We start from the raw sequence: 19,089 nt of genomic DNA, 5'->3' as shown, positions 1-19,089 counted from the left end.
AACCCTTCAGTTCATTCCTACATGGTAGTATTGCTTCTTTTACTTTAGTAAAAGATCTGAGTATTTCCTCCACCACTGTTCTCTTCTGGTTTATTTTCTTGTTCAGTAGTATAATCTGATGGACCGCATGACTACTGGCTATCTTTTGATCACTGGCTGCTTGCTGCCAGCGATCACTTGCTCGTTTCACTGTAAAAATCTGTCCCCCAGGAAACATACATATAAAACAGTTCAACAAAAAAGGCAAGTTATGAGAAAGTGCATTTCTAAATGCAGTGGGGTTTTCCTTTGGCCGTCAGATTTAATTACATGGGTTTTAGTGTTGAGTATTAGTTAACAGCTTATTTCATGTTTGTCCTCTTGGCCCCATCGTTCTTCAGATTATAGAATTAAGTTTTCTGAGCCCACTGTGCCTGGTAGAGAGCAAGAGGGTTGATATGGCCAGTGGGAGCTGTGATTATGCTTGATTGTGGAATCCTTCAGCATCAAAGGAGAGTTTACTAAAATAAAGCTTTATGATGAGCATTCAAATGTCTGTCAGGCCCCTGTTTTGCATGAGAGAAATGCAATGAAAACGAGGAGATTTAGCTCCCCGTATGACTGCATTTAAGCATCTATAAATACCGTTTCTTCAACTAAAGCCATTTTGTGTTATGTCCTTTGTAAAGCATTGGTGCCACTGTGACTCAGACTAATGCCGGCCCTCTCCTCACCTTTGTGGTCTTTACTTTGTTCCCAGAGATGCATGACCAGCCAGTAAGGTCAGGGAGAACTCGGCACTCCTCCTCCTCCAGACACGGCTCCATTTTACACCACCACTTCTGACGCACAATGGAGGCTGAAGAAAAACACACCATGACAGGAGGTCACTTTTTAGACGAAAAGGACTTTTAAAAAAAGACTTGTTTGAAAAAAAACAAAACATCTCAATCAGATGTCACTCTCTGGTCCTTCACAGCCTCAGTATCAGTGGATTCTGGTAAAACTCACTAGCCTGACTCTGTTTTGACAAATCTATTCATGTCATATCACAAGTATCCCTGTTAAGAGAGGTAGAAGAGGCTCCCACAAATATTACCCTCAACACAAGAGGGCAGAGCCCTTGTTGTCCCCGCCACCTGTCCTGGGAAGCAGGAGCACTTGACTGTTTGAGAGCGTTCTTCAATCTTGTTCTTGTTGCAGCAGCGATGGGCAGCAACCACTTCACAGGTCCCTGTCCTCTCCTGTGATGACCCTGAGGAAGAGAATTTAGAGGAAAAGGTGACAATCTTTATACTCTGTTTTGATGTAAGTAGTAGCATCTTGAGTGGCCTCAGCCTTTTCTGATAGCGGCATTATAGTCAGATTGTAATGAGTTCTTTGTTTTATGGTACATTTAAATAAATACATTACTGTTTTCACCCATTAAGATGACCGAGTCTATGAAGCAGTTACGTCAACCAGAATTTTGATGTTTCTAAAGCTACAGCACCATCAAGTGGATGAAACGCATCATGAGCAGGGTAAACAGCATGAACAGAAATATGCGTCCCACATCTGCCTCCGCATCATTTCACAGAGATGCAAATGAAAGGAACCGAATGTTGTTTGTGGTGATTATTACACCCTTGATGGTTCATGCTCATTTATTCTGAACTTCCAATTGAACGGGCACAACAAAGCAGAAGTAAAAACATAAAGAGGAAAAAACGATGGACGCATTATTTCTCATTTAGCACGGAGGTGTCTGGCTGCATGACCAATAACACCTGTGGGATTCAAAGGTTAATTCATAATTAAAATGGGATTTAAAGTCAGACTACAGCCGAAGTAGAGAACTGAAAAAACTAAAACATGTAATTATCCAAAACAAAGACAGATCTCAAGTTTTACTTTGAAGTCATCCATGCAGGGTTGTGTTGTGTTACCCTGGTGGAAAGTAACTAAGGTACTTGTACTTTACTGGTTTCCACCTAATTTTACTTTATACCTCTACTACATTACAACTAGAAATATTGTACTTTTTAGTCCAACACATTTACTTTACATTTCAGATTTGATTTAAAAAAACAAAACATTGGGCTTATACAATACAATATTATTATTATTAGGATTAGGTTCCCAGCCTGTTTAGTTTGTCTCTTTCAACAAAGATACTGAACATGAACTTGGAAAGCAGAATTTACTGGAACCAGCTGGACTAAACAATCTAAAGGTATATGAAGTCATTGAATGCTGCTCATGCATACAGTATTAACGGTCTAATGTAATATATAACAATATATCAGTCACAGGGGTCTGAACTAGTGCTTTTACTTTAGATAATTTAGCTGATGACACATGTTTAATAAGTTCAGTATGCCATGGATATGGTGGATATAGGCACATTCAGCTAACTGAGTGGCAACAGCCAAAGTGCATGGCCAATCAAATCCTTTTCACAGCATTTGAACACAGATGTCCCTGTCTGTGTATTGTCTGTATTACTGCCAGGCACTGAGTAAACATGAAAAGCTACATCCTCCATATTCATCTCTGTTTCTAATGAGAACCACGGTGAGCTCCAGCCTCTTGTTGCAGCTCTGTACCAGGCGACCAGGCAGGTGACCAGGAGCTATAATGAGTTCCTCAGGGGGGTGTGGCTGGTCTGGCTGGGTTTCACACCTACCTGTCTGTCCTCTGGAGCTTTGGTTGCCAGTGGTCACTGGCTGGCTGCAGAAGCCTGCTACACAAAGGAGCAGAAGGCCCCAGTGTAATGGTCGAGCCAGCGTTTTCACCTTCATCTTGCCTGCACAGACAAAGAGGTTCATGCAAACTTGAGCAGAATTAGGCCAATAGTTTTCCTTAAAGTGTGTGACCATAAAGCAAAATAATAGGGTTTATTTAATGCCTCTGGTATCTCCAAACTCCTGGTGTGTGGTTCATAAGATTATTGCATCTATTTGCTCAATTATGAGTCTCACATCACTAAGCTGAGCCAAGCTCCGGCAAATCAAAGAAATGCCAATAAAAGCCCAAGCACAGACGACTCTGGAGGGAGATGAGAGTGGGTCCTTGCACTCATTTCTGACTCATATTATCCCCTCAGCTGTGAAGCTGTAAATCTCTGCATTCAAAGCTACGCTCTCCCTCTAAAACAACTTGTATTCCACATGAGTCACAGAAAAACTAGGACGTGGACTTTTACATCAAAGTACAGCAATAACTAATGCAGGACCAAGTAAAACCTCACTGCTGCATATACAAGTTTGCTTAAGGCGGTTTTACTCTACACTTAACCCCTCGTATATTAAGAGAGCGCCAGCAACTAATGTTATTTTCATTATCGACTCATCTGCAGATTCTTTTCTCGATTAATTGATTGAATCATTTAGTCAATAAGATAAATCCCAATCTTCTAACTGCTTGTTTTGAATCCAAAGCCTTTAGAAACTCAACTTGTAAACCAGAGGAAAAGCAGCAAACCCCCACATTTACCAAGCTGGAAACAACAAATGTTCTGCTTTAAAAATGATTTATCGATTATTAGAATAGTATGCAACTAACTTTCTCTCGATCGACTAAACAATTAATCAATGCTTTGAACTCTCATGAAGTTTTACACATTCATATTCATTGATGAAGGTATTATTCCTCGTTAATCAATAATCATCCATTAATACTTTTTCCCAGAACATCCTACCTGTACACGATTTCACATTTCAACATTTCAGACGCATTTGGAACAAGCAAGAGAAAATATCATAATCATAGACATAATGAAGTTTGCTCAATAGTGAGTTAAGCAACTGAAGAAAACTTTTGCCAGTGAGGAGACTTACCTTTGCTCAGGTTAATTGATGAGCTGCAGTTGAAGCGTCCATCAGTGTTTGGGTTAACATCACACACAGGCTACCGTACAATGATGGTTTCAGCGAGGACGCACGAGTTTGGAGCATAAGAGCTCCTCCAATTTCTCAAGTTTTCCTGGTGCAGAGAAAGAGCGAGAAAAAAAACAAAAGGAAGAAGCATGAGCTTGTAAAGGCACCAGTCAACACGCCATCTGAAAGAAAACCTGCGGTTTCACACGTGAGCTCCTCTCCCTGGAGAGACGGTCTGTGCCTTTCAAGCAGGATGTGATGCGAGAGGCGCGTTGGTCTGTGAACGCAGCAGGATGACTCCGATGAGGCAAAGCCAGTCAGCTTTTCCCGTCAGGAAAATTAAAACTTAATCAAGATAGAAACCATCTGTCTCCCGGACAATATGCGGCTACTTTCATTAGCGCCCTAAGAGGCTTACAGTGAGTATTGAAATTCTGTCTCGGAGCAGACGGAGGACATAAACAGGCCAAGTCCTTTGGTCCGATCTTTTCTCAAAGGACTATTTATTTACACGTTTTCTTCAGCCCGCAATTGAAAACAATTTTATTTCTGCTGATACTCCGCAAAGCAGCACAGGTGAGACTTCGCACCTGCGAGTTTGACTCATTTGTTGCAAACTAACCGATTGGTTGATGAAATCCACTAATTAAACACATCACACCCATCAAAGCACCGTGTCAAACTGAGAGAGAAATATTCTGCCAGGCCTCGCCACAAGTGAAGCACAAAAAACAGGCCTGATTCCCCCAAATAATAAGATTGCTCTGAGATTCATATTAGTTAGAGAGGTGGATGTGAAGCTGGGCTGACTGTGTCTTCATATTTAACTCACAGATGTTTATCATCTCATCTCTCAGCAGGAAAGCTAAGGGAACAAGTGTAGAGCCTTCCCAAAAAGTTGGGACTATCCCTTTAAGATAGTCAAAGAAAACTTTCACATATTTTCAAAGATTAAACATCTATTTGTTATTTTAATCTTCATAACAGATTCCTTCCAAGTCTTATATTTTTAAGGCTTTTTCTAAGATGAGAAAACTCTGGTGAAAAGGGGCTTTCTTTACAACCATGGCAATAAAACTTTATTAGAGCACAGTGCACATCATTATTCTCATTTGATTGACAGGGAAAAAGCTACAATATAAGTCAACATAGGACAAATACACAAAGGCGTAAACAGCGTTACTCTTAGAAAAAACAATGTCGTCAAATGATTCCATATTCATATGTTAACCAATCCTATCCCGCAAGTGAGATCTTACACGTTTTATTTACATTATCATATCAAATGGGCTACTGCAGCGCCACAGTAACCTTGTGATGCAAAACCCCGTTTGCATTCAGATGCGGTCGATGTGACATGAGTGCCGTGTGTTGAAATGAATGTTCAGGTGGTGAAGTTGAGCTTGAAGAGAAGCGTCTGGGGCGTGGTGACGTCGGCCACAGCGAGTTCCTGCCCATCCGACAGGCCCAGCTCTGCATCAGAAGAAAAAATACATATTTCATGTATGTTATCCTTACTGTCAGCAGCTACAGGTCACAGATCAGGAACCATCAGGCTGCCGCTTCTTACTACCTTTCAGAGTCTTGCACAGGTTTGGTCTGGTTCGTTCCTCGATGGATTTTACAGACTGGAATAGGATTGTAATCATAGTTTAATCATAGTTTGTAATGAGATGCAGATGAGCAACTAGCATGCAGCATCCAAAGAGATTAAATACTGTGTTTTACCTGCAAATACAGCGTCTTGTTCTTCCCTTCCAAAGTTGTGGTGATAGCCGGGGATTTCATTTGTCTGGGAAAACATTTACACACAATTTCAACCTTGTCATTGTTGTTTTTACTAAAGCAGCATTCAATGTTTTTTTTTTTTGTTTTTTTTTCTGAATACTCACAGAGAGGCGTTCTCTGTGAGATACTCTAACACCTCCTGCAGTTTAGCAGAAGGAGGGAACTGGAGATCCTGAGGCACCTGACTGCAGGCCGAACAATTTTCCTGCCATCAGCAATGATAAAAAAGTAAAGTGGTTAACCTCTGTACAAACAAATTCACATTACACTGCTGACGAGGCGTTTACTGACACAAGTTAGGACACGACAAACCTTTCGTTCAGCTTCAAACGTGTAGGTGTACAGTCCATCCACGTCATTAAAGACCAGGTAGTTATTTAAAGGAATATATGCACTGCAAAATAAATAAGTAAGTAAGTTAAGTAATGTTCATTTAACAAACCATCAGATAACTGGGGTGAGAGACTAAGTATTTTAATGTTTCTAACCTTGTAGCAATTTTAAAAACTTCCGTTGCACAGGCAGCTATGGAGAACAAAGACAAAATTAAGTCTCTTTACAAGAATTGTACAATTGTTCCAGTACAAAATAATAATAACTGACTGCTCGCTAAACTTGTCCTCCAAACAATTGTCCAGCCATAGCTTAGCAACCATAATTACCTTAAATGTGGAAACATTTTACATGGTTATTGTTTAGCTTGACAGGAGTAGCAACAGTAATTTCAGGGAGCTTGTTCAAGGGTCTATTTCTTTTGATATTTCACCAAAGAAATTCCAAAAGTGTCACACCTATTGTTTTCAAATATGTGATTTCTGCCAACTTCTCTGAATAGCAACAATTACTTTGTCAAAAACGTCTGAGTTTCATACCTGCAATAACAGCATTAGTTGACGCCACAGCAGGAATGATCCTCTTCACAACTCCTGCGGCACAAAAACACTGTATTTAAAATCCAGCACACTATTAAAAATACTTGTCAACTAAGGGGGAGAAAAAAAGAAGAGTGATGTTAGCATTGAATGAATTATTGTTTTTTTTAAATTCACAGGTTCACCTTGAGTGAGTCTGTACGTCACTCCCGTGATGTTGAACTCAGCAGCTCTCTCTTGGGCTTTTTCACACACCCACTGGATGTGCTCTGGATTGTCTCCGTCTAAGCTGGTATCTAGTTGAGAAGACGTGTACATCATTTATTGTAATAATGTAAATGAATAGAATATTAAATAATGTGATTAGTATTAAAGTCAAAAAAAAGAAAGATGTGAATATTTTAGCTTACCACCAAATGGCTTTTCTTTGGGCCACTGTAGGATTTGGGCGTATTCAATGCAGTGTTCTGGCAGCCGTGGCATTGACGCAATGGTGCACATGGGGAAATTAATCTGTGGACAGTAAAATTAAGGTCAAGCATAAATGCATATAAAGGAGTACTAGAAGCTTATCAAATCCTTACTTACTTCTAATTTTAGACCTTCTTTTTTATGTGTTCCCGCTGGTGTGAAATAGTCACTGCTGTGCTGTTTTGCACTTCAGCTACCTATCTGTATGTGACACACTTTGCTTAATTTCTTCTTCTGTTCAGTATGGTTGTTATTTCTGCTTATGTTTATGACCCAAGTCCACCCCCCACCCCCCCCAAACTGCAGCTGCTGCTGCAGATGGAAATGTGAAACATCACCTTATGTACACCACAGATGCTTTTGCCCACCCAAAAAGGCAAACAGAACAGCAGACGTGAGAGCTTCTGTAAAGTTAATGGGTTGATTAACTATGCTGTCATATTGTTCTTCCACCAACTGGCGTTTACTGTATTTATACGATTCTTAGAAGTGAAACTAGAAGATAAACTGCAGTTGAAAAGTGACCTGTGGCGGGTACAGCTCCAATGTGCAGTCGATGCATGCAGTCATGCCGGGTAGAATGACGCGAGCGTTTCCTTTAAAGCCCTCCGTTCCTCCATCGATGAGGGGGATGATGGAGCTGGGATCGAGGACTCCATCTTCATAGCTCAGGAGGGATATCTGGACAGGGCAACATCACCCATAACTCACCACAGCTTTTTCAATCATGCTTCACATCTGATATGCAAAGGTTTATCAGATAAATACTGTAATAATAATACTGTAATATAACAAACAAAATCAAATATCTCTTTCCCACCAGCATCCCGTTCATCCAGCGTCTGGCAATGATGGAGTCCAGTCCACAGACGATGATGTGGAACTCTGCAAAGACACAAGTGTATTAAACCTCTGAGGTGCAAACTTGGTGAGCGTTTCTACTGCACAGATCTTGTAAGAACAGCACTTACGCCTGTAGAAAGACTCGTCAAAGTCTTGGATCTTTTTAAAGTGACTGTGTGTCATTGATAAGGAATGAAAATCATGAGATCGAGATATTTTATACAACATAAAGAGACCTTGAGGTGTTTTTCAGCTGCTAACATTTATTGGAAAGGATACGGGACAACTTTACATCCAGGGATACGACTGTTGATAAAGTCTGCAGCCACATCTGCCTTTGGTCGTCCAACGTCTTTGGGCCTAAATGGCATTCAAAGGTTACTTGTGGGACACGTGAGATGCGGAATGTGATTTTATCACACTGAGATTGTTACGGTGCTGCAGGAAAATTCACTTCACGCAGGCACTGATACCGTGATATGGTATTCCTCATTTATTTTCAACTGAAGGCGATAAGCTCATTACATCAAACTGTTCTCTTAGTTAAGCATGTGAATAATTAAAGGAAATACATTAAAATGCAGATGAGTATCCAACCTTTGTCGCAAATTATACTTCATGCTGTATTTGTCGAATATTAAACTGTTAAACCTCTACAGAGGAGGAAAAAGGGGTGAAACCTACCTGAAAAGAAACTGCCTGTTGAGGTTGGACACATCAATTGTGTCCATGTCAACCACATGAATAAGGTGGAACCCAGACAGGGCCTAAAAAAAGATGCAGCCAGTAAAACAGTTTGTGTTTGATCAGCTTACACTTAAGTAGGCACATTAATACACCATAGATTCATGTCACAGCCATGTCCTACCAGATTTTTGAGGAGTTCACATCCAAGTCCTCCAGCGCCAATGACCAGAATCTTGCATGTTTCCAACAAGAACTGTAACGACTGAGATTAAAGAAACGCTGTATTATTTAAAGGATGACAGTGAACTGTGATTTGAAATGTCACTATAACTGGGCAGTGTGAAGCCACAGCTTCAGCACACAGGACTGAATCAGTTTAACGTGTGGAAGGAAGAATGTTCTCTGTTTCTGTCACCTCAGTGCTCGGTTCGAAGTCAGGATGGGTGAAAGGGCCGGGTCTCTCCAAAAACTTCCTCACGTGATTCCAGCGGCCCTCCCAGTTGCAACCACTGTGTCCACCATCTACAGCCATTCTGGACAGGAAACACACCAAGACAACTTGTACTTTGACTTAAATCACTACATTTCGCCCTTCTTATCCCATTAATAATAAATAAAACATTTATCTCTTATTACATGAATCTTTAATTTTCCAAAGGGGAATTTCCTGAAAGTTGTGTGAAGGAGGCAGTGAAAGAAAGCAGCTATTCAGATTAATAACGGTCATAGGGATTTATAAATACATTAAAACAGATGAAAGGAGCTTAACCATTAAGAGAAACAAGCCACCATTCTGGATTGCAACATGACAGCACCTAAACTAGCCAATTAAACTGCTGTTGATCATTGATTTTTGGTACTTTAATCTCTAATCTCTCGAGACTGCACAGCCTGGTCGTCTATGACTGTCTGCTATGTTAGCGGCTCCAGATCCAAGGGCTCACAAGATGATTACCTTGATAAGAAATGATGAAAAATACATTTTGGCTCTACAGAATGGTATTTGGTGTATTGTAGAAACAACATGAGGGGAAAATCACTCTCACTGTAGAGATCTAATGAACTTTTAGCCATTCAATCAGTAAACACGTAGGGGAAATTACTTTCTATTGATGGGCCACGGGCAAAGCCAGCAAGGAGCCGCTGTACTAAGAGATGGGACAGTAGCAGTGCAGCAAGTTTATCAGGAAAGCAGCTTTAGAACAAAGATGGCTGAATCTTCTTAAACACACACACACATATATAAACACACACTTACTTATATATGTTATTTATACTTTAAAGTTGTATACCAACAGGAAATCAGACATCAGACTGCAAGTTTGGATTGCTACAGTCAGTTTAACTTTATTTCTACAGCTGTTTAACCATTATACCATTATTGTTATTGTTAGTAAGTGCCAGTAGCTCCTCCATTTTTACTTTGTGCGTTGCATTGTGGGTACTGAGCAGCATCCTCATGTGTAAGTGTGTATTTAAGTGTAGCACTGACTTGTCTGTGTTTATTTGTTAATCACTTTTCAATGCTGAACATGCTACATGCTCCAAACCCGCTCAGGATTAATATGTGACATGTAGCTCGGTCCGGATTTGTCTTGTGAGGAGGATACAGGACTGGTGCAGCGCTGGGTCTCTGCATCTCACCTTCACCTGATGCATCGTGTAAATTCATGAACTGTACAAACGGTGTACTAAGTGGGGGATTAAAGTCGATGTGGGTACAAGTGTTTGTTGTCATGTCTCCTGGCCCAGCAGTCGCTGCTCAGAGTGCAACGCAAACCTGCTGCCAGTCGGAGACCTTTATTTAGCATTCATCACTAACTTCTCAGTCAGGTCCTCTATTCGCCTTCTTTTCTTCTCCCTGGAAGCAGAAAGTAAAACTGGGTTCAAGCATGCCGGGTGAGCGACAAAAGGCTGGAGTTTGACTACCAAAAAATGATATTGTTCGTCCATTGAGACTTACGGCTCCTCGGCATCCGCCATACTTTCACGGTCCCATGTCCTCGATTGTGGCTGCGGTGTTTCCGAGAGTCAAAGCTGCGCTCGGCAGCGCCCACCGGAGAGAAACATGTTTTCCTCCTGCTTCAAAAACACTGTGAGCCATCACAGATATTGTTTGCTCACCGACCGAACCACATATAATGGCTTTTTAGATTATCTTTACTGTGGGGGAATATGGTTCCCCAAATGTTGACCATAAATAAGGTAAAAGTGATTTTATGTAGTTGTGATCTGTGATTTATCACTATTTGTAGTGCTTAATTTTACCTTGCAAATGTATTATTAGCCAAACAGTTTGCACAGTACATCCAATAAATGGAAGTTTTCTGACGTTAGGACTCTGAATCATTTATTAATAAAAAAAAAAAAAAATCTGTCGGCCTTTACAACAACATTAACAATTAGTTTTTTACTATTTGTCTTAATCACCTACTCTACTGGAGGTTTACCGCCCCGCTGCTGTTTAATAACTGTCTCTGACTATTAGTTTGTTTTATACGTTGTTTCCTAGCTGCGCATTCTGGAACGCAAGTTTAAACGATCCAGAATCTCACTCTCGCGAGCTTTTAGAGCGAGAGCGCGGCCTCCTGTGACGTCACCCCCCTTACCAACATGACGTCGATCAGCTGACCTGTCAAAATATTACGCAGCGCGTGCGGGCTGTTTGTGTTTGTTCGTGGCTTCGCTGTGCGCTGAGGACATGGCGGCCAAGATGGAGCTCGCACCCCTCAGACCGTGGGATGACTTCTTCCCCGGAGCGGAGCGGTTCGCCAAACCAGAGTTCGGAGACTTAGCAAAGTGGAACAACAGAGTGATCAGTAACTTACTGTACTACCAGACGAACTATTTCGCCGTGGCGGTGGTGGTTTTCCTCATTGTTGGGTAAGTCCTGGCGGCATGCTAACGCAGCCAGGCTAGCATCTCTGACTCCGTTTAATTAGCCCGCATAGCTCATCTACCCACACCCATCATGACCTCACGGGTTATTTCTGTAAGGTGCCAACCATTAGGGCACTGTAACTCTTGTAGCGTTTTACCCTACCTCGGCCATAGCATTTAGCCTAAACAGTTTCTTTATAAGTAACTTGGTATTCAGCGTTAGCAGCAAAGAATAGCGCTGCAGCTAGCTTAAATGTGCTTTCACGCTACATGTTGTAAACGGAAACGATCGACCACATCCTCTTTACTTTATAACGAACGTAACTTATCAGGATGCTGAGTGTGTATGAGAATCAGTGATGTTACAATATATCTGGAGCTCTTTCGGCCACATCACTATCTTTAGTGGGTCGTCATTTCGCATATCTAAAGCTGGTGTGATGGTTTTCTTTGAATAGAGGATGATGTAGTGGAAATCATGGGGCCTTACTGCAGGCGTCTGTCCTCTTCTGGTCTACGCCACCTGGCCAGGATTATAACCCAGCTATTGTCTTTGCCACCAGCAGGCTGCGCTATTTTTATAATAAATAATAATTTAGAAGCTGAGGTATACAACTGATGATGTGTCTCGCTGGTGAAGCCTCTTAGCAACCCCCCCATGATCCTCCCAGTGGAAGTGATGCAAACACCAGGGACTTTAACAGCTAGTCCTTTCATCAGACCTAGAAAAAGTCATGCACAATGTGTCATTTTCATGTTTTAATATGCAGGTTCCTGAACCCCTTCGGGATGTTTCTGGGTGGAGCCGTGGTGACCCTGGTCTTCATGGGCTCAGTGTGGGCAGGAGAGAACAAAGCCATAGTGAAGAACTTCAAAAAGAAGAACCCCACTCTGTTTGTCATGGGGGTCATGGTCACCAGTTACTTTCTGCTGTCGCTGTGTGGAGGCGTCCTGGTCTTCATCTTTGGAATCACATTCCCTTTGCTGTGTAAGTCTCAGTGAACTCCACAGGCTTCTCACTTTACTTTTACAAAGGGGATGGAGAGTTCAGTTCTGAAATCATATCCTCATGACTCCTCATTTACCATACAGTGTACATTTATTGTCCCCCATGTTATTTGGGGGTCCAAATTCTAAGTGTAACATTTATGCACTATATAGATCCCTAAAAAAATACCACAAAGGAATGAAAAAGCCACGTCTGTGACTACTTCCTGCTGCCTGTCACATTTCATAGGTGCAAATTAACAACTGTGTGACATCTGTCAATACTGGCACAGTATGACAACGACGATGATGATTCATAAAATCTCAATTTACTGCTCACTATGAATGTATGTGTTTTATGAGTTTTAAGTGAGCAATACTGTGGTTCTGTGAGATTAATCTTCTGGGATTTATTCTAGGAATTGTGAGATACAAAATCCAGATTTCCGACTTTACTCAATAATCCGCTGGAATTATTTTTTCACAAAAAACACACATCAAATTTTCCAGGGCTTCCAGCCGCATGACATAACTTTTATTATAGGAGATGAGAGCTGAGTTGTTACCACATGAATATGGAATTTCAGTCACATGATACATTCAGTCACAAAAAAAGTGTTGCCGACTTGTCCAATAGGTGTTTGACCTGCGGAATTAAAGGCATTTACATCATGTAATAGAACATGGAAAAAGTGGAGAGTAATTTTTACTTTCCGAGGTGTCGGCCCTTGTCAGATTAGATTTAGTTATGAGGAATTACACACGTATTGCTTTCTCTCCTTCTGTATCCTCTGCAACACTGGGAATTTGGCAAAAACGTTTCCTAACTTTGAATTCCCCTGTAGGACCTGCTTTAACTTTAGGTTATCTTTGTAGAGTTAGTGCTTGCCCTCATCTAACTTTGATTTTAACTTGTGCTCCCAACAGTGTGTTGCAAACACTGTTATGCAATAACAAATGTTAAGGGAGACTGTGAGTCACACAAGGATGCATAACTGAGGTTTTTCTGTGGATGAACAAGTTTTTCCAAACACTCACTCTGATTCACTGTAGGAATTGTACAGTGTGTGAGGTTTTACTGACTGGCATGCACTTACGACACAGATTGTAAAATAGAGTCAGCATCACGGTATGAGCTATACCGTGGCTTAGAGGTATAGCTCTGGGTTTGTTACAGCTCTAAATACGTCACACCGCCTGCAGAGTGGTTCAGATAATTGATGGGTTGGATCATTAGAGCAAATGTAGCAGCTCTAACATTGTGGCGGTTAGATGAGACACTTTGATCGCTTCCCAGGAGGCCTGCCCACTGCTGCCTGTGTTGACGGGTTGCTATGGACTGTTGATTTGCACGGAACTACATTTACTGGTTGATGTCATGCATTCAGTATCTGCCTGACGTGGGAATAAAAGATATGCCCATCCTTACACCTGCTTTAAAGCCTGAGCTGCAACAGTATCACATTTTGTTTTCTTGGTTTCCAAGATGTGTTCCAGAGAAAATCATCTCTTAAGTTTGAGACACTAAAATGCATATTTTCACATTGGCAAGAAATGTAAATAACTTGATGTTTATTTTTCCCGTAGTAATTCTGATCCATGCTTCTCTGAGGCTGCGCAACATGAAGAACAGACTGGAGAATAAGATTGAGGGTGTTGGGCTGAAGAAAACCCCCATGGGCGTCATCATGGACCTCCTGGATCAGCAGGAGGAGAAAATGAACAAGATTCAGGATTTCATTGAGAGCAAACTGAAGGAATAAGGCTCCAAAAGTGTGCCAAAGGAAGTCAGTGTCAGAGTATGGATTAAAATTTCCATAGCATTTCCCCTTGTGTCAAGTTTTTACCCCTTCTATACATGTACGGTTACTGATGTTTGCCTTTTCATGCTGTCTATTCATTTTGGTTTATTTTATTCTACTATATTGTTGTGTTAGTTTATACTGTCTGGAGTGTGCAGATGGAAAATAACATTATATTAAGGTTTGCACAATCACAGTGTGGATTGGATGTTAAATGGTTTGGCCCACTAGACGTTACCAAAGGTTTCAGCATTCCTGTGTCCAAAAAAAATATTCCAAAAACAAATCATTTCTCTTGTTGACAACGCACTTTGTTCTACATGACTGACTATTTATTTTTTATAATAATAATAATAATAAAGCAGAATGTCACAACATCCAACACAGTCATTAGATACCAATTGTATTTGCTCTAACAAAAAAAAGAAACCAGATCCTCTAAGTTTGCTACCTCAACACAATCATGTTTAATCTTCTTCTCACTGAGTGGACCTTCATCACCAAGATGCAGACCCAACACCCTGCCAACTGTTAACTGCTTATTAAACAGCAATAACAATCTAGTCACTTCAGGAGTTGTATGAATACGGATCTGAGGCCAGTTTGCTTCTTGTGAACACATAGTCCACATGGCCTGGATAGTTATGGACTTATAATATTCTTATTCTCAAAAGCATTGTGCATACAGCTCTTGACCATACAGGCTGGCCTGAGTGTATTCCTTCTGATCACAGCTATGCAATACTGAAAAAATGAATGGCAAGTGCAGCTTTATCGTTTGAATATTATGCCACAATATGTACATGTTTGTTATTCTGGTGTGTCTTTATTTTCAATAATAAAGCATGCAGAAATGTATAAAATCGCTGCAGGATACAAAGTATATAATTCTGACAATGAGACTAAATGATTTAAATTAATGAAATCAAATGTATGTATGTAATCCCATCCTATTTTTCACATCTTCTGTTGGATAAAATTCCATTTCAAACATGGAAAAACCCAAATTTAAATCTGTCATGTGATTCGTTTTATACTGCTACTCCTGCTACTGCTAAGAGCAGTCATTATCTGTTGCTTTGCACAAGTGCACATTGACAGCAGTTTGTGCATGCCACCCTCACAAAAAGCAGTTCAGAGATAATTATATCGTATGGATGCTTTATTATATATCATCTATGTCTGTATGTGACTTTTTCATTCTTGAAAAGTGATGATTAAATCACAGAACTTGAAGTAAACCATGGCTGTCCTCTGTAAAAAAAATAAAAATAAAGATTAACATAAAGAGTCTCAGTGTAAATATGCAGATGCATTTATCTTAAGTTGTTCTTGTCTTATTTGGGTTAAATCTTTGTGTGAAATAAAGTAGTGAATTGTAGGATTACTGAAACAAGTGACAAGCCTATTTATAAAACTACTGAATAGCAAGCTAATGAATATCCCTCCCTGGATTACACACACTGTCATTTCAGACACTGTTTGACTAATTATCCACATGATGTCCATTGTTCAGGATTCTGACTCATCTGCAAACACCTTTCTTTAAGAAAAACAAGAAAGCAATTAGTCTTTTTTATATATATATATCTGAACCTCTAAGAATCAGAAAGACGGAAAAAAGCAACTTAGAATAACTGCAATGATTCACTGGGGATGTATTGAGTTTCACTAATCACAGAGTTTCTTTTTTTAGAACAAAATGCAAATATATGGAACAGGTTTGCTCCTGTTCCATATATTACCCAACATTTATTTTTAAAAAACTACTCCAAACAATTTGTTTTAGCATAACATTTCAAGAATAGGGTGGTTTGGTGACAAGCTTTTTTAATTTCTATACTTTTATTTTTATAATTTCCTAAAAACACCAGCAGCAGTTCAGTAAGATAACAACACAAGTGTAAAGAGTGTAAATACAACCAGCCAACATTTTTATGTGATAAGGAAGTACAGTTCACTCTTTCTTAGCACAGTTCATGTTAGTGATTTTAATAGCGTGACTAATACCAAATATGTGTAAAATAAACATACAGTATGGTGAAGACAACAAACAAATGAAGTTAAGGCCTCAGAAGAGACTCGTTTCACTGGATTCCAGGACTTTAGGGAGCGGCACCTGAAAGCAGCACAAAGGAAAGGATAAAAAGATGACTTGGATTCCCACGACAACAAACGTGATGTGAAATCGTTATAGATAATATTAGAAGGCCTTAGAAGCTTTAAATAAGTCATCTTATACATGCCCTTCTGTTTTAAAAGCTGTCACACTTACTATCGATTAAAAATCCCAATCTGATAGATCTCACAGTGCTGATTCTTGGATACTCACAGATTTCAGATAGGCCACGTTGCTGGTTTTGATCTCGTTTAGGAGCTGATCACGGGGTGTGACCTCAACCTTTGGTGGCACTCGTCTGCGAGGGATGGGCTTCAAAGTTTTAATCACATCATTCAGGTTTGCTTTTTCGTCTGTCATGCCTCCACTGTCCGCCTCCTTCACTTTGGGAGTCTTCCTCAGTTGGAAACTTGTCCTCTCTGGCCTCTCGTCGTACTTCGGGTCCTGCTCGAAAATAGGGTCGCGTTTCTTGGGAGTCCTCTTAAGCTGGACGTCCCTTAATGAGTTTGCTGGTTCAGCGCTGGCTTGTTTTGGAGTGCTGTTGTGTTTGAGCTCCTTCTGAAGCTCTGGCTGTTTTGCCTGGTGGTGTGTTTGAGGTACTGTGCTCAGTTCTGACGAGGGTGGGATGAGCCCGTGCTCCTGCAGGACTTCCAGAGGCGGTATGTACCCTAGCATCTGAAGTAAACCAGGAGGCAGGTTTAGACTGTTCTCATACATCTGCATCATCTCCCTCTGCTCCTTCAGTTGCTGCTGCTTCTGGTCCTCCTTCCTCAGCTGCCTCTGGCGGTCCAGATTCCTGGTCAAAATGTTGGTCACCACCATCCTGGGCCCTGGCAGCTCAAAGTGGTAGCCCATCTTCAGGAGGGTGTTGTTGGCCTTGAGCAGGCGTGAGATCTCCATCTCTGCGTGGTGACCCAGCATGTGCCTCTGGTTGTGAAAGCGCAGCTCTGTGAGAGTCTCGTTGAACTGCAGGCAGCGGATGATGGCGACAATGCCTTTTCCGGTTATGAAGTTGGACTCGATATTCAGAGTTACAATGCTGCGATTCTCTCTTAACATGTTGGCCAGGTTGAAAGCTATGTTTTCATCGACACCGGTGTTGGCTATGCTGAAGGTTTTCACATGTTTGTTCTTCTTCAAGGCGTTGACGTAGTCCAAGAGCATCTCTTTGGGAATGTTTTCTATGTTGTTGAGGTTCACCTCAGTGACAGAGGGGTTGTTTTTGCGAATTTTGTCCAGTGTTGAATCCAAGTTTGTCTCATTTCCTGAGGGTCTTGATGTCATTTTTATATTACTGATTGCCAGCTTTGGAATTTTTAATTTGTTAATTTTTCTCTCTTCTTTCTGCGGGAGCTTATCATTTGTTTCATTTATCTCTGGCTCCTCGGGAGCCTCTTTGGGAAGCAAAGAGTCTTCAGTTTTAATTTCCTCTTTCTTTTCAACTTGTGATGTGCTGTGCTCTGGGACTGAGCTCTCGCTCTTCGCCTTCATGTCTGAAAAAGTCTGATCGGCATCAGCATTGTTTTCTGGTACTTTTTCTACGTTGTTGTCTGGAGGATCCAAGGAGGATACAAGTTTTTCTGTATTTTCATGTTTGTCTGCATTCTCAGGTGACTTCACCTCCTTCTCATCTTTCACATCCACGTCTTTGTCCTTTTCACTCCCCTCATCAATAACTTCAACCTCTTCAATAATTTCCTCAATGATCTCCTCTATGATTTCCTCTCCTTCTGTACCATCCACAGCGTCTTCCTCAATGACTTCCTCTATCACTTCATACACTTCATATTCGCCAACTTCTGCCTTCTCTTCTTTTTCTTTCCTCTCAGCTTCCTCCCTCAAGGTTTTCTGATGACAACAATCAGATGAAGGTTAGCTATTCCAAACATTATTTAATCATTTTCTTCAGCCAGAAACGTTTCTCAGAGGGGTTTATACTTTCTAAAGAAATGTTGACATTGTAAACTGATTTCTACCTGAACTTTTGAGTGTTTGTCCTCTTACCTCACTGGGCAGTAGAGTAGCAGGCACTCTTTCTTCCTCAAGCATACGTTTGGACTCTTTCTCCCAGTAGAGGTAATCAACCAAGGATCTGTGGTCAAACGTTCCTGTCGGAGGCTTCTCTGTCTGGTCCTTCTGTCTCTGCCCGACCGGCACACGCTCATCTGGGGCAATAATAACATCCATCTCACTCTGGAGCTCCTTGAGCTCCTCAGGTGAGAGCATAGCAAGGATTTCATCCTCATCAATGTCCTCGTCACTGAGATCCTCAAGGTCTCTGCTTTTTGACATGTTTGCGCTGCGTAGCTTTCTTCTTCTGTTGATACCAAAAGGAAGGATAATGTCTGTCCAATCTGTGACTCAGGACAGAGCAGACTGCCTCTGACTTTGACTTCAGCTACAAACTGTTTGCTCTTGCCTCATGTGGAGTCTAAAATTAAACCCTGTGAACTGCATGGAAGATATTTAAGGTGCAGGCTAGGGAAAGACATGCTAACATTCTTCTTTCAGTGCCTGCTCCCAGCTGGCCTGGCCATCAGGATCTTTTGGGATGACAGTTGCTTCAGGCAAAGGAAATTGTAGGATTGACAGCAGCAGGTGGACCATTTTCACATGGCCAGTGGGGGAGTAAAGTCTTTACAGCACGCAGAGCTCTCCCAGTCTGCCAGAGCTCTCTATAAGACATAACCTCTGAAGTGCTGCACAACATCAAACACATGAGTTGGAGCCAGAAGAGGTAATTTGTCTTTTGGGGAATGGAACAGTTAAAGGGAAGACATTTCTTCTGTCTGAGTTTCTTT

General features: G+C 41.1%; 4 protein-coding genes across 4 annotated transcripts; 1 reads left to right on the top strand and 3 right to left on the bottom strand.

Annotated features, from left to right (window-relative positions):
* Nucleotides 1–686: 686 nt before the first annotated feature.
* LOC139209313 (chemokine-like protein TAFA-4) lies at nucleotides 687–2,762 on the bottom strand. The gene is made up of 3 exons (XM_070838963.1): nucleotides 2,648–2,762; nucleotides 1,079–1,234; nucleotides 687–838 (listed from the first exon to the last, which is right to left on the bottom strand). The coding sequence occupies exons 1-3, from the start codon at nucleotides 2,760–2,762 to the stop codon at nucleotides 687–689; spliced, it is 423 nt and encodes a 140-aa protein (XP_070695064.1).
* A 2,129-nt stretch (nucleotides 2,763–4,891) lies between these two features.
* LOC139209548 (NEDD8-activating enzyme E1 catalytic subunit-like) lies at nucleotides 4,892–10,552 on the bottom strand. Its single transcript, XM_070839300.1, has 18 exons — nucleotides 10,464–10,552; nucleotides 10,323–10,361; nucleotides 8,916–9,033; nucleotides 8,682–8,762; nucleotides 8,498–8,580; nucleotides 8,093–8,173; nucleotides 7,942–7,985; nucleotides 7,791–7,855; nucleotides 7,496–7,651; nucleotides 6,910–7,012; nucleotides 6,685–6,795; nucleotides 6,500–6,553; nucleotides 6,116–6,152; nucleotides 5,940–6,021; nucleotides 5,732–5,832; nucleotides 5,568–5,631; nucleotides 5,413–5,467; nucleotides 4,892–5,312 (listed from the first exon to the last, which is right to left on the bottom strand). The coding sequence occupies exons 1-18, from the start codon at nucleotides 10,481–10,483 to the stop codon at nucleotides 5,224–5,226; spliced, it is 1,383 nt and encodes a 460-aa protein (XP_070695401.1). The 5' UTR covers nucleotides 10,484–10,552; the 3' UTR covers nucleotides 4,892–5,223.
* Nucleotides 10,553–11,159: 607 nt separating this feature from the next.
* On the top strand, nucleotides 11,160–15,461 carry LOC139210130 (PRA1 family protein 3-like). Its single transcript, XM_070840108.1, has 3 exons — nucleotides 11,160–11,383; nucleotides 12,151–12,368; nucleotides 13,955–15,461. The coding sequence occupies exons 1-3, from the start codon at nucleotides 11,202–11,204 to the stop codon at nucleotides 14,128–14,130; spliced, it is 576 nt and encodes a 191-aa protein (XP_070696209.1). The 5' UTR covers nucleotides 11,160–11,201; the 3' UTR covers nucleotides 14,131–15,461.
* Nucleotides 15,462–15,737: 276 nt separating this feature from the next.
* On the bottom strand, nucleotides 15,738–18,680 carry lmod3 (leiomodin 3 (fetal)). The gene is made up of 3 exons (XM_070839713.1): nucleotides 18,293–18,680; nucleotides 16,502–18,136; nucleotides 15,738–16,288 (listed from the first exon to the last, which is right to left on the bottom strand). The coding sequence occupies exons 1-3, from the start codon at nucleotides 18,578–18,580 to the stop codon at nucleotides 16,241–16,243; spliced, it is 1,971 nt and encodes a 656-aa protein (XP_070695814.1). The 5' UTR covers nucleotides 18,581–18,680; the 3' UTR covers nucleotides 15,738–16,240.
* Between the last annotated feature and the right edge of the window lie 409 nt (nucleotides 18,681–19,089).

The sequence above is a fragment of the Pempheris klunzingeri genome, chromosome 11 (assembly GCF_042242105.1).
Source record: "Pempheris klunzingeri isolate RE-2024b chromosome 11, fPemKlu1.hap1, whole genome shotgun sequence".
Classification (NCBI taxonomy): Eukaryota; Metazoa; Chordata; class Actinopteri; order Acropomatiformes; family Pempheridae; genus Pempheris; species Pempheris klunzingeri.
This window is presented reverse-complemented; position numbering and strand designations above follow the sequence as displayed.